Source organism: Electrophorus electricus, chromosome 1, assembly GCF_041902795.1.
Source record: "Electrophorus electricus isolate QZ-2024a chromosome 1, ASM4190279v1, whole genome shotgun sequence".
Classification (NCBI taxonomy): Eukaryota; Metazoa; Chordata; class Actinopteri; order Gymnotiformes; family Gymnotidae; genus Electrophorus; species Electrophorus electricus.
Genome location: NC_137497.1, coordinates 34,317,517 through 34,344,358, shown reverse-complemented (window position 1 = coordinate 34,344,358; position 26,842 = coordinate 34,317,517). Strand labels below are relative to the sequence as shown.

Genomic DNA, 26,842 nt, shown 5'->3' with positions numbered 1-26,842 from the left:
ATCATGGCACGAACAAAGGAGACCTCAGAAAAAGAGTTGTTGATGCACATCAGGCTGGAAAAGGTTACACAGCCATCTTTTAAAGAGTTTGAAACAGTCCATACAGAATGTGTACAAAAGGAGGAAATTCAAGTCCATTATTACCCTCCGCAGGAGAGGTCGACTAACAAAGAGCAATGAGTGTAATAGTCTGCAAGGAACACAAGGTAACTTCTAAGCAACTAAAGGCCTTTCTCACATTGGCTTAGGTTAAGGTTAAGGCTCATGAGTCCACCATCAGTAGAACACTGAACAACAATGGTGTGCATGGCAGGGTTGCAGGGAGACAGCCGCTGCTCTCCAAACAGAACATTGCTGCATGTCTGCAGTTTGCTAAAGATCACACAGACAAGCCAGAAGGCTATTAGAACAATGTTTTGTGGATGTATGAGACCAAAATAAATATTTTGGTTTAAATGAGATGCATTATATTTGGAGAAAGGAAAACACTGCATTCTAGCATAAAAACTTCATCCCTTCTGTAAAACATGGTGGTTGTAGTATCATGTTTTGGGCCTGTTTTGCTGCATCTGGTCCAGGACGGTTTGACATCATTGATGGAGCAATGAATTGCAAATTATCCCAGCAAATTCTGAAGGGAAATGTCAGGCCATCTGTCTGTAACCTGAAGCTCAAGAGAATGTGGGTAATGCAGCAAGACAATGACCATAAGCTGTTGATGCACATCAGGCTGGAACAATGCTACCAAAGAATGGTTAAAGAAGAATAAAGTTAAGCTTTTGAAATGTTGTGGAAGGACCTGAAGCAAGCAGTTCATGGGAAGAAACCCACCAACATAACTGAGCTGTTTTGTATAGAGGAATGGGGTAAAATTCTTCCAAGACAATGTGCAGTCAACAATTTCCAGAAACATTTAAGGCTTCTGTGACCATCTGAAGATTTACTTCAGATTTATGCAGAAACCTAGGAACCTCTAAAGGGTTAAAAAAACTTTCAAGCACAACTGTATTCACAGTGTGTGTATGAACACAAACATTTATGCACACACAATGTGTTTTCAAATGTTTTGGTGCAACAATTTGCTATGCCTGTCCTCCTCCTAAGTTTGCAAGTTCTTCCTGCTGTCTCTGGGTAGTTTTGCCTTTCCTTGCCGAACACCTTCTCAAGTGGATATCAAATTATTGGTCTACAACGGAATGTGTCTGTATGCTCTGTGACCTTAAGCTCAGGTATATAAGATACTGGATATATAATTTTATCACAAATCTGTTGGATGGGGTTTTCTACATCTGCTTTTATCTTTCTGACAGAGAGGTTTCCTTTAGGGGCTTTTAAACCTGTCAGTCCTTAGAGAATTCTGAAAGCATTGTGCATTCATAACCCTGTCCACCGGCAGTTACACTCGACTGTAAGACTGTATCGGCTCTTCTTCTGAGATTTTCTTCTGGGGTTTCCAAAATCTCTTTGCTTCACTCTTGTGCCCAGAGCTGCTCCTGCTATTGCTTTGTGTGCTGGATACCCCGTGACTTACAACCACATTCTGTGTGAGTTAGTGACACTAAGCCACCATGACTGAGCTCACAATGCCTGGATTTACTGTGTTAACCTGATCGCGAGCATGCTGATGGCGTGCAAATCGGGTGCCAAGAGCATCACGTGAATCTGGAGTTTGGCTGGCTCCACTCTGAACCTGTGTAAGCTTCAGCTCAGAGCTCTGTGCTGGGTCCCGTGTGAGCAAGGCTCATTGAGATTTCTACCCCTGGCCCCAGGTCCATGCTGGGCTAGAAGCGGTTCATAAAAGGCCAGCAGACCACGGCGATACTGAGGTAGGAGACAGCATGCCTGCTAGCTAAATCTCCCAGGAAGAGATAAACACACTAAGGTCTGTAATAAACAACAAAAAGAATGTTGGATAGAGTGAAGTTGGATCAGTTTATCCCAACCAAGGCTTATAAGTGATCTGAGCTGCCTGCATGCTTGGCTCTATGACTACATCTTGTTCACCAGTAACTATCATTTACCAAAATTAGAGAGTACTCGTGTACTGAATATTACCACTGTGGGGGTTTTTTACATAAAAAAGTCCCTTTAAGTCACTGGCTCTTTTTGTGACAGTGAGTCGCTGCCTCTGCTAAAGCCCAGCTGAGTCGGGTCTGGCTGGAGTGTCCCCTGCTGAACTGGAGGTGGGGGATATTAATAACAGAAACATTCTTTGTGTGAGGGCATGAATTAGAGGCTGTCAGCACTGTGACTGCATGTTTCATTCTAGCAGAGAGAGAGAGAGAGAGAGAAAGAGAGGGTAGCAATTTGCAGCAGCTACATGTTTCTCTCTCTCGCTCTCTTTCTCTCTCTCCTCTCTTTCTTGCTCTCTTTCTTTGTTTCATTTTGGCCTTTCATTCATTGTATGGTTATTTCAAAGCACAGTTGCATCTTATGACTTTTTTTTAAAGCAAGGTTTAAAAAATGCTTCATAGAACATCTCAATGAAACACTGTTTAAATCCAAAATACCAATAACTATTAAAACTAAATAAAATACAAAGAAAATTATTAAATATAACTCAATAAAATGTAAGCCTAATTAAATGTTTTATTAAACAAATACAGTAATATATAAAGGTTCTGAATACTGAGTGTAATTTACTGGTTTGCTGAATGTAGTTTACTGGTTTAGCTACATTTGCTGAATATAGTTCAAAGGTTTAATGAAACACTGGTTATGCTGAGCGGGAGTTCAGGGGAGAACCGAAGGTGTTCAGTTCCTCGTTTTTTTGGGGGTTTTTTTTGTAGTTGTCCAAAACAAATACTGGCAACTAAGAGTTTAATATGCAAGAAATGATAAGCTATTGTTTCAACAGTTTTATTTAAAACAGTTTTTTTTATGTAAAAGCAAAAAAGTATTATTGCAATAAAATAAGATTTTAAAAAAATCTTTTAATGTTTGTTTTCCCCCCCCCCCAAAAAAGTTGTATCTTATGAGATAGCTAAAAGAACACATTTGGTACCCAAACCTCTTTGAGGTGTTCTTTATAAGGCCAGAAACTCTTATATGTGTGTGTGTGTGTGTGTGTGTGTGTGTGTGTGTGTGTGTGTGTGTGTGTGTGTGTGTGTGTGTGTGTGTGCGCGTGTGTGTGCGTGTGTGTGTGGGGGAGTCTATGTATGAAGTGGGCAAACTTAACACTTACAGGATGGGCAGATTAAACCCTTACACACTGAGCAGGTTGAACCCTTACAGACTGGGCATATCAGACTCATTGTAGATACATTGTAGATACAGCCCTTGGCCAGATACCACAGTAACCTAGCTGATTAACGCATGTAAAAGTTTCTCACCGTCTGAAGTAGAAAAAATTTTCTGAGCAGGTTGAACCCTTACAGACTGGGCAGGACAGAGTCCCCATTCAAGCTGTGGCCATCCCTCGGTCAGGGCAGAGACCAAAAAGTAGCCAAAGTGAAAAGAAGGAATTGTGGTGAGACAACATTTTGTTTTTGGCAAATAAAAACATAATACTCTGATGAATTGCTTTTTCCCTGGCTGACTGGAGACATTTGTACAGTACTAAGATACCTTTTGAACATTCTGGTATCAGGAGCCCTCAGATTTCATGTTGAGAACTGTGGAAATCTTGGGGCCATAGAAAATTAAAGTTGGCTAGCAAATTCAGTGTCCTGTGATCTGAGTGATCTAGCTATCCAGCAATTATTTTGCTATGGTAGAGAAGGGCAAGACCCTGAAGACATGTAAAAATTCAAAAAGGATTCATAAAATCACATTTTAAAAATAGGATTGCCAGTTTAATTAGTTAAGAGCCACTGTAATAGGAACCTTTCTATTAGTGTTTGTGAGGATTCTGGAAGTAGCATATCAGACTCATTGTAGATACAGCCCTTGGCCAGATACCACAGTAACCTAGCTGATTGATGCATGTAAAAGTTTCTCACCGTCTGAAGTAGAAAAAAATTTCAAACTTTAGCAGTACTAAAGATATGTGCCATTCTGCACACAATGCTGTATGAAATAAGCATATCTTTAACTGACCATTGTAATAACTGTCGGACAAGGTTCTTACCTATGTTTCTATCACTGTTATATAACACCAATCTCCACAGCCACAGGGGCTATTCCATGTGTCAGTCAAATGCAGAGTAATGGATTTGGTTTTAAGTGGCAACCAACTGCCAGTGGATTGTACCTGGTATTCAGTATGGTTTGCAATGTGCTTTCCAGCATACAGTAAAACCTGGCTCTGATGACTGCGGTGTATATTATAGGTTGCCTACACGTGATAGTACCCTTCAGTTTTATTCTCTAATGTTCTATAGAATTCCTGCTTAATGTGACTTGGGTATTTTGTCTGCGCTCTGTGACTTCAGAGTCAAATTCCAAGAATCTAAACTGAAATACTGCTGTGTGAATCATCTTAGATTGCAGTGCTTTCAGCTGTTAGCCATGTCTTATGCTCATGCTTCTTCTTATGCACTGCCATCCCTGTTAGCACCCCATTAGTATTATTATTATTATTATTTACTTTTATATAGCGCATTTCACAAACTCAAGGATTACTTTACAGACATATATCAGCTTTTATTATGGCACACTCCTCACTTCTCCAGATCAAAGCCACAGGTGTACACACAGACTTAAGCAGACTTGATGGACTCATGCAGATTTGACTGGACACGCGCGGACTAGGAGTCTTTTATGCAATGGACATGGTGTGTGCGCACAGCTTTAGCGATGTGAGGTTTGCTTCGAGAGTGTTGGTTGGGCTGGAGGTGCCGTACGATGCGTATGCACATGCCTGTCTCCTTTCTGGTGTTGTAGCTGCATTTCTCTCACTGTGGGGAGCTGGCTGAAGCAGGCAGAGAGATGGTGATTGGTGGAGACAAAGAGGCAGTCCTCTGGGCAGGAACAAGGCAAAGGGTGATTGCTGTCTTGATTACTGCATCTAATCAGCTATAAATTGCCACTCTCTTCCTCTGTGTGTGTGCGTGTGCATGCATTTGTGTGTGAGTTTGGCATGCGGATAAACTTTTAAGAGCTTCTGTTGAACACCTGCTTCTTAAAGATATGAAAAGCAACAGGTTGACAATAAAATGACACTGATATGTGAAAAGAGTACATGAAGGATGAAGTGTTGATTACTGTGATGGGGGGGGGGGTTGGGGCAGTGCATGTTTATGGCTGTTTGTGATAGATGCGCATTTTAATGTGCAAAGAACCACTTAATGTGAGGTTTTGCATTGACTGGTTTACACAATTCACTTCTTTAAAGGGCACAGAGCATTGTTCTGCCTCCTCAGGAAATAATTTAGCATAAAAACAACTGGAAAATGTTCTTTTAGTTAAATCACACACATGCACACCTGCAAACATGTACAAGAATTTGCTGTATGGCATTCTGTCAAATCTTGCGGACCACCTCTCGCTAGTGAGCTGCTCATTAATCTTCATTCAGATTTAATTATGTTATGTGCTGGGGTAATTGTGCATGGTTTATCTGGAAAAAGCAGTAAATTGGCTAGCTGATAAATTACACCAACAGTCCTGTGAGTAAAGTGCAAAGTTTTGGCAAATGTTTTTTTGTCAGAAAGAAGCATATCTATGGACTAAATATGATTACATGGTGGTTACACTGGTTACATGGTATTTACACTGTAGTATGAAATTGTGTGTGTGTATTTTCTGGTGTAAATGCTCTATTCAGTGTGCACAAATTGACATTTATAGCATTTGGCAGACACCCTTTTGCAGAGCAACTTACGGAAGTGCTTGTAGTCTCTATCAAATACATATCATCATGTGAGAATAGAATGGTCAGTGTTAAGAATGCTATTTGGCTAAAACCCTGGAAATAGTGGAATAGAAGACAGTAAAACTTTTTTGTCCTTGTTTTGTTTTTCTTGTTTAGTGCATATTTAAGTGCTTAATGAATCAGTGAAGAGGTGAGTCTTCAATGTTCATCTGAAGATGCATGTCTTCTTTCAAATCAAATCAATCTGTCAAGTCCCCACAATATACATATATATATGGGCTCTTATATGATGGAGGATAGAGCAATGTGCTGGGTATAACAAGGTTTTCCGTTTGATTACCTTGGAGCACACATTCTCTGATACTGATAAATGTAAAAAGTTGAACAAAAGGTAAAAATATAGTGTGATGCATTTATCCAGCAGTCATCCTGCTATTAAAGCATTTAACAAAGAATTCTATTATGACCTCGTCTAGGCTCCAGGCCGTAACAGGAAGTGCGAGGAAAACAGCTAAACAAGTGTGTAATGGAAATGAAATCAGATTGCATCATACCAAAGTATTTCATTGATAGCCAGTGTATTGTACAACAGACAGTGTGGTATATACAAGAGACAGTGTGACACTGGACTATAACGTCAGGAGTGACCCAGGAAAAAATAACAAACAAATCCACTTTGACCCAGGCCAAAATAACAAACAAAAAGACAGTCACTAAACCTACACAGACAAAAGAAAATACACACACAGCTACACTTACTCCCCAAGTGGAAAACACTGATCAAACCCAAACCCCAAACAAAATGGTAGTCACACCCTACTTACCAGTGAACACACAACAAAAGGAATAAAGTGAAATATATACAAATATACAATGGCAAAACTAACTATTGTGGCAAAGAAAAGAGCAAATTCTAAACCAGGTCAATCATACTGTGATGACCCGAGTGCCGCAGTGCGTGGAGCAGGACACACAGACTCCCTCAACTTTTCACAAACATATATTAACAGCTAAAGGTGGCACTCACACATAACATAAACAGTGAACACTAATACTGATGCTGAACAAATGGCACAAACAAGGTAACGTAAACAGAGGCAATGACCAACAACCAAGCACACGCCTACAGTGGTTTAAATACAGACAACCAGACTAAACAAGGTGCAGGTGTGTGCTAAACATCATGGGTGTGGTTACAAATGAGACAAACAAATAACTCCCGCTGCACGCGGCGGGCCGTACCACGTAACAGTGAGAGGGGAGCGTTCCGAGACACATACACGTACACATACACACACATACTGCCTTCGTATCTCTAGCTTCTTCCTCCTTTATTACTCTTCAGGGTGGGTGGAGTCTTGTCTTGCCCTCCCCCCATCCCCCCAATAAGAGTGAACGTCTAGGATCTAGAATTCACAAAACATAACCTTTCAGTTAGCACCTTGATAGAGCATCAGCCACCACATTGTTTATGCCCAGCGCATTAGCCATGCGCTGGAGAAGCACTAAGGGGTTGTGATCAGTGTAAACAGTAACAGGATCAATACTGCTACCGAGGTACACTTGGAATGTGGTAAAGCAAACAGAAGTGCAAGGGCCTCTTTCTCTATTGCGCTGTGCACTGTCTGGTGCTTGTTAAACTTACGTGAAAAATAAAAAGGGGGTGATCAATTCCACCGGAATCCTCTTGTAGGAGGACCGCACCTGCTCCAGTCCCGCTGGCATCAACCTCCGACTTAAATGGTCGACTGAAATCAGGGGTGGCAAGAACGGGTGTACTAATTAATTAACTAGTTAACTAACTAATTAATACAGGCTTTACAGGCACAAAGACCATTTGACAGTTTTGTGACCACACAAAGGGAGCATTTGAAATATTTATGGCCATTTTTATGACACATATCATGGACAAAGTTGCAAAGCTAAACACCCACCAGCCACTTTATCAGAAACATCTGTACACATCATAGGTGTACAGTTAGAGCCTGTAGTTCATCTCTTGGTGTGCAACCTGACCGGCCTCTGGCCCTTCATTTATAGTCAGCACTACTGTCCTCTAGATATTTTTGGGTAGCCAAATATTGTCATTCCAGCAGAGATACTGAAACCCCATATAAAATTCCCGGCAGCACTGCAGTACTACAACATGCACAGTAAACATTTCTTAGCCTCGATAAACATTACTCATTTATGCACTTGTGTCCTGGCTCAACTTGCTCTTGCCCATCTCAAGTCCGACAAACTCCTTATCTAGGGAGTGCTTAACAGTGAAGCTTATGAACATGCAAATACACTTGTGAATGTGCAGGGAGAGGAGTTGCCAGAGATCTGCCAAGGTTTGCTGCTTTTGTTATTTGATTTTTGATCTGATACCAGGAGTGGGGCCAAGCTCAGGCAGGCCACTCCAGCTCTGCTACCATAGTCCCGGACACTCCTGCTCCACTGGTCATGTTCCCAGACTACTTTGCTCATTTCCCATGGTCCTTGCCACCCCAGCCTCACTACCTGCAGTACCTGCCCCCTCTGTCATGCTGCTCACGGTCTTATGGTATGAAAGCACGTAGCCCTTGTGAGGGAGGTGCTGCTAGCTTCATACGACACTTGGAGGCTGCTCTTGCTCCTGTGCTGACGTGCTGCTGAGGAGGGTGCCAACCTTCTGACCAGCACTGTGGAGAATGGCATCTCCACACCCTGTACTGCAGAGGATGACTTTCAAATGGATGAGATCTTAACAACTGAACTGTCACCCTACAGCCTGTAGCCTTTGCAGACCCCACACCCTCCATGCCTGTTCTGGCTCCTCTTTTTGTGCCCCGTTCTAGGTCTGGCTCCTGCTCTAGCTTTAGATCCAGTTCCTGATCCTGATTTTGCTCCTGTTGCTATTCCCATTTCAGTTCCAGCACTTGTTCATGTCCTCAGTCCCGACCCAGCTCCCACAGCTCTCCTGTCTTCTACTGCTGTCCCCTTCGAATGTTCCTTCGCTCCTGTCCTGCTTCCCCGGATTCCTATCCTGCTCCCATCTCAGAACCCCAGCTCTTCCTCCTGACCTGATCTCTGGTTCGGGCCTGCAGCCTGTCCCAGATCCTGCTACTGGTTCTGCTATGTCACATGAACAACTCTTGCACCAGTTCCTGCCACTGGGCCTGCACGTCCAATGTGATACCTGCCTCAACTCACCCTTTTTTACACTATTCATACATTTATGCTCTATTTGGTTTCTTAATTTTGTAAAATAATTTGAATTACCTTTGTAATTACACATGCCCTACCTTGTCTAATAAAGAGAATGTACAAACAAGGTAAGCGGTTCAAATAAAGTGGCTAGTGAATGTAGGCTAGCCATATAGTCTCCAACCCTTTCAAAATCCAGACTAAATCCAGACTAGATTTTTTAATATGCTATGGCCTGTCTAAGCAAAACCAGGAAGTTAAGTTTCAAGTGGAGTTATGTATTAATGCATATGAAGGGTTAAGGGGGTAATGGAACCCGGGCCACCTGAAAATCTGCGAAAGTGATATCATACTGTTGGCTTAAAAACCAATTCCCTCTTTCCATTTCCCAGTGCTGCAATCCTTAAAAGCCTGCCGAGTCATGGTGTAACCCTGGAAAGACAGCAATCACCTCATCCTGAAGTAAATGTGTCTGGTTTATTCCCAGACTGCACCTGGTGGCCATTACACTCAGGGGGAATACAGTTTCTTCACTCTTTCTGCCCCTCTGCCAGCAAACAGAAACAAATAGATGCTCGATACCAATCTGATCTCGCAAAGTATTCACAGGAATTGCAGCATGCGAGAGTATATTTGTGGGATTTTACAGGAATAAAGTCATAAAAAATAGCTGCTGCCAGTGATTCATACCTACAGTGTGCTACAGACTCCTGTAGTGGCCAGCTAGACAGAGAGGGATGAAATAAAATTGCCAGTGCAAGCAACCACATCTTAAACTATGCATGTTCATGCACAGATAAATACAAACACCAAATGACTTTGAATAGCGGACTAGCAATGACAGAAAGAAGTTTACATCTTTTTACATTAGAAGTTTTTTTTCACTCTTTCTCTTACCTTGCATATATCTTCTGACATTACTTACTTTCAACAATATTTTTGAAATGAGTCTTTTGGCTTGTATTTGTTTGTATCTACTTCAAGCAACTTGCAAACAAGTAAAAACTGATTGATGCATTGAACCCATTTAGCTTGTTTCTCCATTGGCAGAGCTTTCCATACCTCCAGGATTCCTACACTGGGAACAGATCTCAATCTGTCATCCTCACATATCTTTATTTAATATAAATACCCTTTATCTAATCAGCCTCTCAAACAGCCCCATTCTGCAGCAAATGAGATTGCTAGCAGCAAAAACTGTGGCCTATTCAGGAGGGGCTCATGGTGTCTGCCCTCTGAACACAGCTGGAGATTCTTGAGGCTCTTAGGATCTCAACTGGGGCTTTGCCATGTGCTCACCCACATGCATTTGAGAAAGAAAATGTTCTAAATATCTGTCTGGCGTAGCTTTACTTGCCTTGTTGACACACATGAGTGCTGTGTATCAGGGGAGGGAGCATCTTTAGCTTCTCTTTGTGGATCCAGCTTCAAAATGTCCAAAGAATGCAGCCTGTCCAGCAGAAGCACCAAATCAGAAACTCACCTGGGAGTATAGAGCACAGGATGGTGATTGCTTTGCATGAAAGGAAGCACCACTTTTCAAAGTTTAACCAAAAGACAAAAAGACCTTTCACTTTTTAAATGGAAGCCACCTCACAGCACAGCGGACGAGGAGGCCACCGGGAAGGGTGGCAACAAGCTTTGGCGATGAGATTTTTGAACTGTCTGTGATTGAGGCTGTGTGGTGAATAACATGCACAGCTTCAAGTACATAAGTCATGATGTGGTGCAGACTCACCTTGTTAAAAACCAGGGCCACTCAATTTCAGACACTCTCAATTTCGTTGCTCTCAATGGATCATGCAGTGGAAAGCTCAAATTTCCAGAATTCTGTCATCAGCTTTGCACAGCTTTGCAGGGCCATTCACATCTGACCACAGGCAGTTCTTCTGACTCTTGTTACTCAGTTTCAGTAATGACAAATTTACTTTCTCAGCAACATCTCCTGTCTTTTAACACTACAACATAAACAGTCATTCCTTACTGTAGGCCTTTGATGCAAACAGTATTTTCAGCTATGTCTTGTCATGAAAAAGCCTCATCCTGACTATTTTCAGAATACAGCTGTGTTGCAACTGCATTATTTACATCTGAACACTCAAAGTTGATACTTGTGTCATGACACCTGGAGGTTTGATGCTGTTATTTTCAAACTGTCATTTTCTGCGAAAAAGGCATCAGTGACATTGCTTGAAGCACTTTGTCACAGATTCGACTTCATTGTATGGTCCTTTGCCACAAGGGGATTGAAACCTTAAATGTGATAATTAGGCCTGGCATTCTAAACAGAATAGTGTCCCATGATGTTTCCCATAAATAAAAGCCATCCCACTCTGCCAAAAAAGGCTGTGTTCATTTTTATATTTGCGCTTTACTTTTACACTTTCAAAATCCTGCCATAACGTTTAAGTCAGTGGTCCACATTGGAACGCTGCAAAGTTTTCTGTAAAATCTCCATGGTGGCAAACTTTTTTTTTTGCTCCATTTATTCATTTAGGCCACAGATGTAAATACATAATATGGATTGCAGACATGTGCATAAAAATTATGATTAAAAAAAATCTAATTATTAAAAAAAGATGGTGATGAAAAAAAATTCTAGAATTATAGAATAATTCATATGTACAGGCAAAGAGCTGGAAGCTGCATAGGCCTCACTGGGCTACTTTTAATTACTGATTTCTATTGATTTTGAAATGTAAAGATCATGCCAAGTTAATGGGCTAATATGACATATAGACTGTTGCATTTATTTTAAAGCACACTTTCTGATTGTAGTACTTTGACTATACAAAGTACACACAAAAACAAAAGAAATCATGAAAAGGATAATCTAAATACTGCAAAATATTTAGTGTTACATGAGGATGCTTTTGTCCATGTAGCCTAGTGCAAACTTTAATTGACCTTGTATGCTTTCTGTTGCTTTGAATGACTTTGTTGTTTGTCTGATAGACATTTATGAGAGACAATAGACATTTATGAATAGCGATATTCAATAGGATACAACTCCATGTGTGACTGCTAACATTTATTGGACTGCATTTATTGGACCTGTAACTGTATATCTGAAAGAGGGTTAATACAGAGGTAAATACAAAATATGTTTCCCAGAGGCTTATCGTATTATTCTTGGGCTTCCGGTCTCTGGTCAGGATCTTGATAGTGGCTGTCTTATTTTGAGAGTCTACCAAGACAGATCACATATCACATCTGGCCGTGAGGAGGTGTTAGGGACTGATGGCCAACCTCAAAGACCCACTTGTTTTAATTTGCCAGCCTCCAGTGTCACACAACAAATAACAGATCCCATTGGAAGCCTGTCTGTCTTGGAAATACTTAGCAAAGAGACACACCGTACTATTGTAAGCAGATCCGTTTAGAGGCAGTTTATTGCTTGCTGATGTGAGCACATGATTCTTCTTTAAGGGCCTTTAAATCAGCGCTTCTGATGATTTGATGACATACATTTTTCTTATCAGAAATTCTGACTTCTTCAGCATAAAGAGATATTCTCAGTGGACTACTTGAGTGTGTTCCTCACCTTTTAGTTGAGTCAATAGTTGATTATATAGCAGTTCACTTACAGTGAAAAAGGAAAGGTTGGACCTATAAAGAATTGTTTGGCCAACTTGCACATCTAAAGATGTAATCTCGGTGAGAGTGATTTGGCATCATGAAGCTCACTTAAAAAGCAATCCATTCTGAGTCATTAAACTTACAGCTGAATGACTTTAGAGGTATTCCAAAATAAAAGATCAATTATTAATCATTAAAGCATTAATTGCATAGAAAAAAAGCCACTGACAAAAAAACTGTACTATTCTTTATGGGCAGTAAGATCTCAGAAAAAGAGTCAAAGTTAGAGAAACACACCAAGAGACAAAGATGAAGTGAGAAGACATTTACAGCTTCTGCCTGCTAGGCCTCTTGTGCTACTCTTAATTGCGCCTGGAAGGAGGGCATGTGTCCTATTTCAGACTGAGCTGCTATTTTTTCTCATCACAGCCTTCCTTTGCTGGGTTGCCTTTATGAGCATGAGCTGAGACTCCCTGCTGCGATGTGACAACGCCACAGAACAGAAAACGGACATATCTGTGTTGATTGAGACTCATTCACCAATGTGTGTTGATAGGATTTGAGCACTGACTGGTGATTTATATTGTTGAATAACAGAGTAGAAGGATTTATAAGGAGTTGATGATTGGACAAAAACCAATTATAATGTCAAGTTTCCAGAGAAGTGACCGATATCAACACAGAAACAATCATTTGTTCATTCAAGGAGAATGTCTTCTCCCTCTTGTAATTGGCCATTACAGCTTGTCTACAGATTGATTGATGAAAATGTTATAACCTTCAGCTCAACCCACAACCCTGGCCATAACAATACTGTCTTAGCAGTACTCTAACTTAATATCCTGAGTCCAAATCACTTTAGCTCTAGAGATCGAAAGGGCTCTGGGGCAATTCCAAGATAGTATCCTGGTTAGCACTCACACGACATTTCCAGACATATTTTCTGACAAGAATGAATAAGTTTTGAAACTTCTTGTGTTATCTCGACTGTTTTTTCAGAGCTCTGTCCATTACCCTTTAATGACCTATGCTCTGTGGAAGGTTTGAGACAAATGAATGGATTTTCCTGCTCATGTTGGAGCTTATGTCAGCTTACCAATAGTTCTTTTCTCACACGTTTCATCCATTTTAAAAACAAGCAGATGTAACCCACAAGGCTTCGAAGCTGTGTATGTGTGCTTGTGTGTGTGTCTGTTTGTTTGTTCCTCTGGCTGTGAAGGTGTCAGGTGGGATCAGGTCAAGTGCTCAGGCAAGTGAGTATACTTCCTGTGGGTTGCTCATGTATCCAGTATCTGACAGGAATCATTTTGGACATGCACCACATGGTCACACCCGCTTCTCACCTGAAGGAAGCTGTGCTGTGTAGATGGATGGAAGGAGAACCAGGGGTCTTGTCCCCTGTGCAGTCAGATGTTTTTACTGGTGGGAGAACTCTGGAGAAGGTGTAGAATAGTCTGGACTGCTGAGTTGCATCACAAGTTCCTTATTCTATTTTTTGTTCATACTGAAAATATAACGATGTTTTTTTGTTTTTTTTTTTAAAAATCAGTGTACTCAATGAGTGTCACACTAAGAGACGCAATAAGAATGAACAGCTGGATCAGTTCAAGTAAAAGCATTCACAGTCTATTACATCCAAAACATTTAAATGAGCTCAATGAAGATTAGTGCTTTCCCAGTATGTCAGAGTGACGGGTATCCAACTGAGCTGGCATAAAAGTTTCACATGTGAGAAGCTGAGGAGGTTTTTCTTTTCCGCAGTGTGCATTTGTTGTTGCTATGTTTTTTATTTGTGTTTTGTTTCCTTCAGTTCAGCGTGTCAGAGGCTGGGAGAGCAGCTGTTCCAGAGGGTGTATGAGTACCTGAAGGAGGCCAGGCAGAGGCATGAGAGTGAGGACAGCATTATTGCTGCTCTGGGCCGACTCGTCGAGAGGCCTGCGGACTGCTTCGAGGTGGACCAGCTGCTCTACTATGAGGAGCAGCTGGAGGCAGCACAGGCCATTGGGAAGTGAGCGCTCTGATGCCAGTGCACACATCAGAGCAGCAATTAACCACCAAGTCAGTGTACCATCAGTCTAGGCAATAATTCCATCTTTTCCTATTCTAATATGATTCATTCCTCTTAGGCCTAATGTGGATTATTTTAATAATAATGTAGATTATTACTCTTCTTTTTCACCCAGCTGTTAGATTTTATTTATTTGAAGCATATATTACATAGCATCCTTTCTTTCAGTTTGTGCGCGCGCGCACACACACACACACACACACACACACACACACACACACACACACACACACACACACACCTTTTTTGTCCCTTTTCTAAATGTGACAGTGCTTACCAACACACACACAAACACACACACAATATTGCATTTCAAGGATCACATTGCATAACCTTTGACCAAATTGCCTTTTGTCTTAATAAATTAAAATTTTAAAAGGCCTCCTAAAGAATGAATTCATTTAGTATCATTCCAAAAATGTTTATACATATTTAAAACATTAAATGTAATGATTCTGTAGTCATAAAACCAACAGCTCATTGTAGTGACTCACATTGAAAGAATTTGTACAGCTAAATAACAATAACTGCAGGGTGATGCTATGAAGTGAGAGGGTCTCTCCTCACATTCTCAACCACCCTGTGAATGAAAGAATTTTACTGAAGACATTGGGTTTAGGACTGCATGTGTTTGCTGGCTGCAGGTTTGGGACCTGTGGCTGGCTGCTTGCAGCATTCTGTATCTTCTTTTCATGCTAGTCAATAGCGTGTCATGGTGCTGCCTGCAGCCAGACTGTTCTCTAAGCTCAACACTACAGGAATCTATAGAACCAAGCCAAGAAGACGTTTAACTCATAATTAGCCAAATGTTGAAATGTACTGTCTCAACATATTTAATCAGATGTGATAAACTGAAAAACTGGAGAGAGAGAGGGGGGGGGGGAGGTAGTCAAAATTTCTGTCTTCATTTAGTGGGGTTCCGCATTCACTGTCGAAGATAAAGCCTGTTGTTATTACTGGTCCTGTAGTAGGAAACAATCTTGCCTCCCATATTGGGGAATTGGCTATACCAATAAGTTCTTGGGCAAGACTGCTAGGACTACATTCACCTGCCTCTAAATGGTACGTTGGTCTGGATAAGAGTGTCAGCTAAATGCATTCTATCACAACCAGCTGATGAGGGTGTGACCTGTTATCAGGTAAGATGCAGAGGGCTGTGGTTGCTTGGTTTCTTATCAGTGGTACTAGCTGTGGCTTTTGTTCCACCTTATCAACTGTTCCAAGACAAGCAGTGAGAAATGTTTGTTTTCCTAGTGTGTTTTTGAAATTAGTCCTCTGCTCAGATTCACATGACATCATGGTTTTAATAAAATTCCATTGATCAGCTGGGCACGTTTTCCTCACTTGATAAAGGCTTTGCTGATGTGGCTTGCACTGTTTGTCATGCTTCTGCATGTCATGTGTTTTCTGTCCAGAAATGTGCTTACTGCTGTGTTGGACAATAATAACACTGTAAGACGGAGAGTTGCAATAATGTTTCTTATCAAACTATCACTCTGAAGACTGGAGATTCTTCATTTTGGTGCGTGCGTTCGTTCATGTGTTCGTTCATGCGTGTGTGTGTGTGTGTGTGTGTGTGTGTGTGTGTGTGTGTGTGTGTGCGTGTGCGTGTGCGTGTGCGCGCACCTGTGTGCAGTACGACAAATTAGCAGTGTGTGAGCATGGGCTGATGAGCCCTGAAGCTGGAGCAGAACAAATTTCACAGCCAGTGCAGCACACTCTTCAATGGTAGTAGTTTATTCCTATCCATTAGCTTAACATTGAGAGATGACTTGTTATGGTTAATGTGTTACTTTCACCTTTTTGAGAAATTGGACTATTTTTGAATGGGCTTCTATGTTCATTAGCTTTCTGGTCAACTATGACATAATGAGATGAATGTTAGTACTTTAAATGATAGTAACAGTGCGAGCAAATGATAATACCAGTCTGGTCTCATGACCTGTAATGAGGGAAAATAGTTCTGTATGGCTTCCAGCTTAAGGAAGCCATGTAGTAAGTAACAACACCCAAGCCTGGCTCTCTCACCTGCACCCACCATGGCCTGAAGATTGTACAGTTCCACCAAAGTGTGCTAATGTTCTTCAGACTGAAGAGTGATATGGGGCTCTGAGGGGGAAGGATGTGTTTTCATACACGGCTGTCCTAAGGGTTGAAGCACATGTTTACTCTGTCAGGTGTTCGTACGACAAACAGTATATTCTGCCATTTCTCCACCCCACTGCCTCCTGCCTATTGCATAAGCTTACTGCCGTAACTGGGTGGTGAGAAAAATGAATCGACCCAGTTAATGTAGTTTTAGGGAACAGGGATGATCTATTCCCCATGTAAGTGGATATACTGTTTGCTGGCAAATGGATCAGTACATCTCCTGGACTGCAGTATCTCTGTTCTCCCCCGCAGGGTCAAACTCATCATAAAGATGTACATGTAGCACTGTACCTAGTGCCTTAACCACTCACAGTTCAATCTTAGCCAAAAGACATGACGTAAAGCATCATTCATTCCCTTTTTAAGTGAATTTCTTATCTGGTTTGGCTCTGCAAACTGAGAAGTGATGTCAAGTTATCTGTGACCTTCTGTTCACTGAGGATCTGTATCCCCATCAAGGAAGGTAGTCACTATCAGTGCTGTCAGCCCTTGTCTCCACTTGCAGAAAAACCCAAGGCAAAACCAACGAACACCTTCCGTTTTGAGTCTGCCAAAAGCAGAATTGGTGCCCAGCGGAACGCTTCCCAGTGTCAGAGCTCTGTGCTAGGCAGCTGTGTCTCAGTCATCAGCAGGTTTGCTAGGACATGGAGAACTTGACACTGCAGGACACTGTGGCCCCAGGGCTGCATGTTGATCCTGTTTCCTCATTACCTCGTCACACCCCACTGTCTTCAACAGACAGCGCTGTTGCTCAGAGTTCCATCATCCACTATAACAATATTCATGTCATTAGATGCTGGTCATCTCAGATGTCATTGCTGTTACACCATTAAATAGGCTAAATCGTTTGCACAATTTCTGAATGTCATTTCTGTCTGTTTTAATTTCCACATCTCCATTTGTGTATAATGCTGTCCTTCTATTAGTGCCTTTCTTTGGCTTTGGGAATATGGAAATACATTCATGATGCCTATTTTACTACATAAATATCACAAGCTACTCGTGGAAGACCAGAATTGGAAGTGCAATTTAATTTTCTGAGTTTGTGTGTGTTCAGGTTGTGGTTTAGTGAAAGCTTTTTAACTCATTTCACTGATTTCAGTTGTATATTGTGCTCCAAGGTCCTAGCTGTGTTACAGAGTGGCCCATGTTATTCAACCACCAACAGTACATTTTGGCTTCAGCACCAGTAAGAATTTATTCTGCTGCCCTGTGAATTGCTACATGTAGTCTCACATCAAAATTGCTTTCAGAGAACTCATTAGTATTGCCATCAGAAATGCGGGCTATTGCAGAATATGCTCAGCAGGAACTACAGCCCCTAATGAATCAGTGAATCATGTGTGAAACCATGCATGACGTTCTCTCAGCAAGTCAAGACCCAGTTCAAATGGCTGAGATGGTCTGCTGTTCTGGAAGACTCTGAGGAAAGAAGTTATACATGTTGGAGAAAATACAAGTGACCAGAATAGCACTCGGCATTGTGCCCACAGCCACAACAACACACAGACACACACACAGTAAGCAGCACTGAACTGATCAGTGGATCCCACATAGTGTAGCACCACACTAGATACACTGGTGCGCGGGGCCTTGCACTGACCGCGGAATTACAGTGATCATTTGGAAAGGTCTTCAGTCTTGCAAAGAGCCCTGTTTTGTGACCTGTGTTCCTTTACGCTCTGCAGAGCAGAGACAGAATCAGGAGCTGGAGGCATCCACGGTGCCCTTCTGCCCCACCACCAGTCCCCCTTTCAGGCAGAAGGTCACGCGCAACGCAGGTGAGAACAGGTGCTGACTGCTTCGCTTCACAATCTGATCAATTCAGCAGCGATGAATCATTGAAGAATATGGTGCAGCAATGAAGATGGAAGTGTTGATACATAGAGAAAAAGGGAAAAGTTGCATCAGCTAAAAATGTATCCAGTGTGTGATATTCAAAGTTTGGAAATGAAAGCATTTGAAATAAAGGCAGTAGTGCTTTGTTCTTAATGGTTCTTGTTTTTTTCATCTACATTTAGATCATTTAAAAAGATTTTGACTGAGACCGTATGTTTGAGCTGCCACTTTTAAAGTGAACTGGCTTGATCTCACAGTTTGAGCCACATTAACTGGTGTGCTGTGATGAGACTAGGGCAATTATGTTGCTTACCAGAGACGTTTAGCTGCTGGGAACATGACCTCGGCAAGACATACGTTTGCCATTTCCGCTCTCTCTGGAGAACTCTGGATGATTACAGTCATTCAGTTCACACATCCATCAGTAGGGACCTGCAGACATAGGTCTGGAGGACAGCCCAGCTGGACCAGCATGGGCTGAAGGAGCAGTGGCAGTAGGAGCTGAGACTGTACCCATGACCTGTTGCAACACTGCTGCAAAAGCACTAGCTCACATTTAATAATGGCATATTCACCACACAAGTTGACAGGCTATTACAGAGTAATTAGGTAAAATTTCAATTATTAAAGATTTATAAGAGTAAGCAACTGTTCTGCATGATATTGTAAACACTGGGTGTCTTCAAAAAGAACTTTGTTGAACTCTGCTGGAGAGAAAATGTTCATCAAAGATTACACAGCAGTTATATGACAGACACCCTCCTTGGCCAATCCTCACAGGCTCCAGCTTTTGCTACCATAACCAAAAGCACCTGCTGATGTTAAAGTCGTTCATTATTAATCATGGTTGACTTCAGCCGAGTTCTTACTCTGCTCTGAGCGTATGTGGCCCAGGCTTTGCTAGCTCCATAAATATGCGGCCCCGGCATGCTCTTTCACACACAACTGTCGTAAAGAGGAATTAATTAATGAACTACTGGTGGAGAGCTCGTGACGGTTCCTCTCCAGCAGAGCCCCCTCTGCAGCCTGACCCACTTTCACATGTGCAGGAATTGCCGCAGTTTCCGCTGCCAAACTGAGCTCAACTCTGCCCCAAGTCTGAAACTCATTAAACACAATGGAAGAAATCTATGCGCTGGGGATGCCGAAGATGTTTTTTCAAGACATTTATCACTGTCACAGCCATAATGATAATGGCAGATCTGATTCTGAAGGAAGATTTGAATCTAATTAACATTTGATTATTGAAAGACTTTCAGTAGTGACAACAACTCCACAAAGGTCTTCTGGGCTCAGTTGTTTTAAGCACGCTCCTTGTAAGCCTTCTGAATCAACAGCACCAAACACTTTGCACTTTTGCAATCAACAGTAAGTTTTTGGTATGTGCCTTGTTGAAAGTTTAAAAAAGCAGCCTACTTATTTCACAAACACTCAGACTGCTTTATTTCTCCAGACAAGTGTGCTAATGAATGTTAGTGGATGTTTATTGTGAATGTTAGTGAAATTTTGGTTTTCAAAAAGTTTACTGCCTGTTTTTTTTTTAGATCCTTTTGTCAGATGTTTATATGGTATAGTGAAGTACAATTATAAGCATTTCATAAGTAATTTTACTTTTGACTGACAAATGCATCTAGTTTAAGCATTGACTTAATATTTAGAGTATTGACCCTTCTTTTTTAAGACTTCTGCAATTCAGCTTCTGGGCAAAATCTTGACTGACAGCAACCTATTCTTGCCTAATCAGTGCTTGGAGTTGATCACAGTTTCTGTGTGTTTGTTTGTCCATCCGCTTTTTGAGCATTGACCACAGGTTCTCAATGGGATAGAGATCTGGGGAGGTTCCTGGCCATGGACCCAAAATTTCAATGTTTTGTTCACTGAGCCACTTGGTTTTCACTTTTGCCTTGTGACATGGTGTTCCGTCATGCTGAAAAAAGCATTGTTCATCACCAAATTGATCCTGGATCATTGGGAGAAGTTGCTTGTGGAGGATGTTTTGATACCATTCCTTATTCATGGCAGTATTCTTAGGCAAAATTGAGCAAAACCCTTGGATGAGAAGTAACCATACACATGAATAGTCTCAGGATGCCTCACTGTTGGCATGACTCAGGCGTCATGGTAGCACTCATCTTTTCTTCTGCGGACAATCATTTGTCCAGATGTGCCAAACAGTCTGAAGGGGACTTCATCAGAAAAAATAACTTTACCCCAGTCCTCTGCAGTCCAATTCTATACTTCCTGCAGAATGTCAGTCTGTCCTTGAAGTTTTTCTTAGAGAGAAGTGGCTTCTTTGCTGCCCTTCTTGAAACCAAGCCATCCTCCAAAAGCCTTCGCCTCACTGTGAGTGCAGATGCACTCACACCTGCATTCTGCCATTCCAGAGCAAGCTCTGCACTGGTGATGACCCAATCCCATAGCTGCATCCTCTTTAGGAGACTATCCTGCACTTGCTTGACTTTCTTGGGTGCCCTGAAGCCTTCTTCACTGCAACTGAACCTCTTTCCTTGAAGTTCTTGATGATTCAATAAATAGTTGATTTTGGTGCTATCTTACATGTAGCCTGAAGCCTTTTTGATGTGTTGCAATGAGGACTGCACAGGTTTCCTTGGAGGTAACCATGGTTAACAGAAGAAAACACCACCCCTTTTAAAGCAACCAGTGTGCTCTTCTAATCAGCATAACAGAGTGATATCAGCTGCCTTGTCCTCAATAACACTTTCTCCTGAGCTAACAAGAAGATCAATGAAATGATGTTAGCAGGCCATTTTGTGGCAGGGCTGAAATGCAGTGGATGGAATTCAGTATTCTTTGTGATTAAGTTAATTTTCATTACAAGAAATGACTTTTATCTGATCACACTTCACAATCTAGAGTTAATGCAAATTGCCACCATAATAACTGAAGCAGCAATCTTTGTGAAAACCAAAATTTGCACTAGTCTCAAAACTTTGGCCACAACTATATTCTTTTCATATATTTCCATACACACAGGCCTTATAATGTTCAAAGGCCAATAATTATCCAGTGCAGGATGTTGGTAATAGCACAAAGAAAAACTAAATGTGGTAGCAGTTCTGAGATGAAGATGGGTATTTATTTATTAATAAACAAAGCCTGTAGTCTTTGCAAGCATTTTTGTTTGGTGCTGTGGCAGGACCAGGAGAAGGGTGAACTGCAGACAAAAGCTTGTAATTGCCACATCTTCAGCAGATGAATGTTTTATTGCTTCTCTCCATCTGTTTGTGGTATGCACAAGTAGACTTAATAGCACCATGGGAAAGCTGAGAGTGGCAGGCTCACCTTGCTTCCATAGAGGAAGGGAGCAAAGGCTCAGATTGCTTCTGCATTCAGCTTCTCCATCGATGGCATGCTGGACCAAAACAACATCTTGTCTAGTTTCCTGTCCACCTGTTTAGCACTTGACATGTGCACTATATTTGCGTGATTCACAAATGGTTTGAGATTCTTCGCAGATCATTCTGAAGTGATGGCGTACATATCAGTGTCATCTTCTCAGTTCTGTTCTCTGTTGCTATTTTCGATAGTGTCAGACTGTAAACAAGATGCCGACATGTCTTTTATCTACTGTGATATAAAAGGCTAAGAAATGCTTCGGTTTAATGGAGAGAGTGATTGTAGAGAATGATTGCAGTACAAGCTTGTAAGAGCTGCAATGTTTCTTGGCCTGGATTACTCATGTGTTTGTCATCTTGCATCTGCTTTGTCCATCACAACACGGATCTATTACAGCCATTTTAAAATGTGAGCAGCGAGGCATATAATTTAGCATTCCATTCATCCATAGCTCACTGACAGACTCAAACCTGGAGTTTTTGAAAAGGAATAAAAACCCCTCCAGAATGTGCTTTTCAGTGGACGATGGGCATTGTGTTAATTCATGCATACTAAGACCTTTAGGGTTTGCATGAAAAAGAGATTCTGGAGAAAGGTGAGTTGGACTATTAGAAAGGTCAGAGATGTCAGTGTGCTCTTTTTGGGACTGTAAAAAAGGACACACTTGTTCAGGAAAAAATTGAGATTTGCAGGGCCACATCAGTCAGGTCTTGGTATAGTGTTTCAATAAATGCAGAGCTGCAAGTCTGTGATCTAGGGAAAACATAATTCCATATACCATCTTCAGATAAGTATAGATTTCATACATTTGGTTTGAAAAGGATTTCAGAAACTTTCTTTAATAAGCCAGGTGACTGAATTTGTCTGTGAATCACATACAAATCTTTTCACATACAAATTGTGAAATATCAATTGTTTTCATGTTTTTTTAAATACTATTTCACGCAGTAATCATCTTCCTAAATATCTTTCCTCCTCCCCATATTACATGGGAACTGTTACTCTTAAAGTATGTTTCTCTTTAATTAAGATGAATAATTAACAAACTTGTCTGAGATTGACAGTTACCTAGAAAAAAACATTAGAAATAAAGCATTAAAGCACTAAAAACTACATTTTATTTTAATGAAATCTTACTGATACTGTTGCATCGGAGTTTGAAACACAGACACAGTACAGTCAGCCTCCTTGGACAAAACAGTACAGTAATATTAATGATAGAACCTGTGTGTGTGTGTGTGTGTGTGTGTGTGTGTGTGCGTGCGCGTGTGTGTCTGTGTGTGTGTGCGTGTAAGTGTCAGGGTTGCTGGCATGAGCACCTCAGCAGCTGGTACTGAAGAAGGCTGCTCTCTTCTTGCCCTTACACATCTGAGAAATAAGTAGCCTCTTGCTCTAACCTGTCAGGATTCTCACTTGTGTGTGTACGGAGGTGGACAGTCAGGCTATGTCTCTGCTGTAATTGCCACTGGGGTCATTCCCAGGAGGATGTGTATGTCTGCAGGGTAATGTGCTTCACCAGCGGACAGCAGAGGGACACTGGACACATAACCTAATAGCAGGATATTGTATCTCTCTCTCTCTTTCGCTCTCTCTCACTGTCTCACTCGCTCTCTCCCTCTGTTTCTCACTCATTATCAGAGTAATGGGGGAAGGTCTTGATCGTTCAGCATCACACACAGCTGAACCTGTGGGGACACATGTAATGGACAAATGGGACATTATCTCATCAGATGTGGTGCTCAGGTCAGACAGGTGCAGAGAAGATGAACTGAGGTTAACCAGTCTAGCTAGCTCCATGCTGCACGTCTGCTTTGCCTGTTGTGGTAAAGTGTGGAAGCATTTCAAACAGGCTGGCATGCTGGCAGACTCATAAAGGTTGTTCCAGATGCCTCTGTGGCTTTTTGTCTCTAGAACCACTTTTCAAAATCTTTATTTTTTATCACTTATGTGGATGTATAATCTGTCTAAATTAGGAGCCATAGCAGGAGTGTAGCAAACATCCACAAGGCCATGTGGATCAGTTAAATTTTGGGTTTCTGTCACAATCACTCACAACTTCTCATTTCACACTGTACCAGGTCATTCTTTCAGTTTGATGTAGTTTTATACCTATTGTTTTCCTGTTTAGTGTAAACTCTTTCTGCATTGTGTATTTCTTTTTTTTTTTTTTTGCTCCTGTGAATTTTGAGGCAAATGTCACACTAGTCAGAAGAACCTGTGAACCTGTTCAGACGGCTAGAACTTGTGACTGATGGCCTGATGATGCAATGTGTGTCAAGAGCAGAAAGAGGAGCACTGAAAGAGCTGCACTGATACAGGAGCTTCCATGAGCTGCACTAATAACAAATTTGGCCCTTACGTTCCAATGTTTAGCTTCCTCCCGGGTGACCTGGTTCCCTCAATGAAAGCTGTTCCAGTTGTGCTGTGCTCTTTTCCTAGTGAAAAAGGATCTCTTATGAGAACAGACAGACTTTGTGGGTTTAAAACATCTCCCCTTTCCAAATCTGAACTGATAGGTGCTTTTATGAGTCTAAATAATAAATGTTGAAATATCTAATGTATTGAAACTGACACAGCAAGAAAGAAGAAAATTTGGCACAAAACATAAGTATTTTACACTATGTAGCAGAGACAAGGTGCATATTTTGCTTACATTGGGTAAATTGTTAAATTAGATGGTAAAGTGTTCCTTTTTGCATGCTCCATACTGAGACCATGAGCTTTATTGTAAGTCAGGAATAACATTTCAGTAATTAAATTGCTCAAAGTAATCCTTTGTAATACTTAACTTCTCTCATGTTTTATCACAGCACAGAGAACAATCTCACAATAAGAATTACAAAGGTGAGTTAATTGGATTTCATCTGAATGAAGGAAACCTAACCTTAAGTATTTGTAATCTTTCATACAAATTGGGTTTTGTGAGTTCTTATGAATAATTTTCAGTCACTTGCATAAGCCTTCTCACAAATGGTCATGATTCTCTAATTCTAATCACTGTGCAATACTCCATACTGATTATTGCTAGATAATATCAATTTTCTTCATAATATCTATATTTTCTTGATGTTTTCTTAGTATTTTATCTACATACTGTGACTTTACCATAGCCAGCATGTTAGAACATTAACACAACTTTCTTAAGAATACAAACTTTTTTAATAATGAGCCCTCCAGCATATTATGCCCTGAGGTGTGCTTTTTGCTGGTGCTGCTACTTCCACCCTTCATCCCCAAATACTTCAAGATAATGAGTTCACTTTAAATGAGGCTTACAGGGGTGAATTGAACCACCTCATGCCCAGACTCAGTTCAGATGAATCCTATACAGATTTGAGCTGCCACTGCATTTTATTGAGGGGGAGGGAAAGGTCAGAGGTTCACCATTACCCATAAACCCTGTGGCACTATTAGGCCTTAGGAAAAAAGGGCTGACACAGAAAACAATACAACAGTGTTAATTTTGGTGTTAATTCTAGCAGGAGCTGCATGAGCACTGTGGGAGTTACTTCACCACTGGGGATTTGGGTGCATAAAAGAGCAATGTTTACATTCTTACGTTCAGTTGAATTCATGGCTCCTTTCTTTGGCCAATTCACACATTTGCATACTGTATTTTTAAAGTATTGTATGTATTGGATTGCTGTTTGAGGCTATGTTTGAAATGATTTGCACATGTGCCCTGTTAATTGGAAATCAACTGTCTGAGTTTAATCTAAAGTTTACAATGGTAAAAAGCATCAGTTAAACAGGAATAAAAGAGGCATCTAATGATCTTACAATGTGACACCTTTTACCAGAATGTCAGGCTCTTATGTTAGAGGGCAAAGTCCTCACTATACAGGAAAACATTTTGCCAGCAACCTATAGTATACTGACAAGATTTTACACATTTACTGTAAAGGCTGCAGTGGTTATAAAGTACTATCTACAAAAGTATTATCCAAGCCTTGCATGTACCTTACGTAATATACAGTAAAAAAGTAAGGTTTGAAAAAGAAGCGCAAATAAGAAGAAAGAATAAGACTGGATCGGCTTCACTAGCCTATCCTTTATTTTCATATACTGAGGTCCACTGAATGATATCAGTAAATGAAAGGTGCTATATAGGTTACTGTAAATAGACTTGCCTTGTTTCGCCAGGTCGAGACAATGGACAGTTCCATTTAGCATTATATATGAGTGCCAGTATTGCAGCACCATGGACAGTTCACACAGCTGAGCTTCCATTGAGCTTAATGGTCTAATTTTTGCAGTGTTATTTGGCAGCTGAAACACTAGTTATATCTATTGTGAATCCTTTCATGAAATGATAATTGCTTTGGAAAATATAACAAAAACATCTGTCTTAATCTATCCTTATGAATATGAATATTACTAGTTTGACATCTGTCTTGATTTTGTCTAGAAAAGGCATGTTTAGGAAATCCTCATTTTAATAGATGTGGCAAAGCCAACAAGCAATATAAATAACACTGAATCACTTTTTTTTTGTATTTGTCAGACTAAATGAGAAAGATTACTGTTCTGTTCAATGCGCTGGCTACTAGAGCAGAACTAAAGATGGATTAGAAGCATCAGCTCTGGTAATGGTTTGTAGAACCTAGCAGAACTGCATGTACACTCTCTCTCTCTCTCTCTCTTTCTCTCTCTCTCTCTCTCTCTCTCTCTCTCTCCCTCTCTCTCTCTCTCTCCCTCTCTCTCTCTCTCGGGCTTATAGGACTCCAGTGAAAACTTCAGTCACAATCAGTGGACAGCTTGGTCTGTTAAATTACTTTTGTCCCTTTGTGGCATCTGTGAGCATGTGCATTATTTATCACCTCATTTTAAAAGGAAAAAAACTCGATGGCTTTGATGAGTGAGTAGATGAAACGGATGTAACGGATTTGTAACGGATTTGTCATGGATTTGTCACGTAATGT

The 26,842-nt window shown here is 41.0% G+C and overlaps 1 protein-coding gene across 8 annotated transcripts in view; it reads left to right on the top strand.

Moving 5' to 3' along the window:
• nek11 (NIMA-related kinase 11) overlaps window positions 1–18,716 on the top strand; it is a 63,905-nt gene extending 45,189 nt beyond the window's left edge. For 4 of the 8 annotated variants that reach the window (XM_081716674.1, XM_081716682.1, XM_081716687.1 and 1 more), the window contains 2 exons: window positions 14,316–14,513; window positions 18,413–18,716. In XM_081716674.1, coding sequence (XP_081572800.1) covers window positions 14,316–14,513; window positions 18,413–18,509 — 295 coding nt within the window. In that variant the 3' untranslated portion in view covers window positions 18,510–18,716. Of the gene's footprint in view, window positions 1–1,769; window positions 1,827–2,115; window positions 2,184–14,315; window positions 14,585–18,412 lie in introns of those variants that run through there. The other 4 variants (XR_014124331.1, XR_014124328.1, XM_027005305.3 and 1 more) reach the window with 4 other exon arrangements.
• The last annotated feature ends 8,126 nt before the right edge of the window (window positions 18,717–26,842 follow it).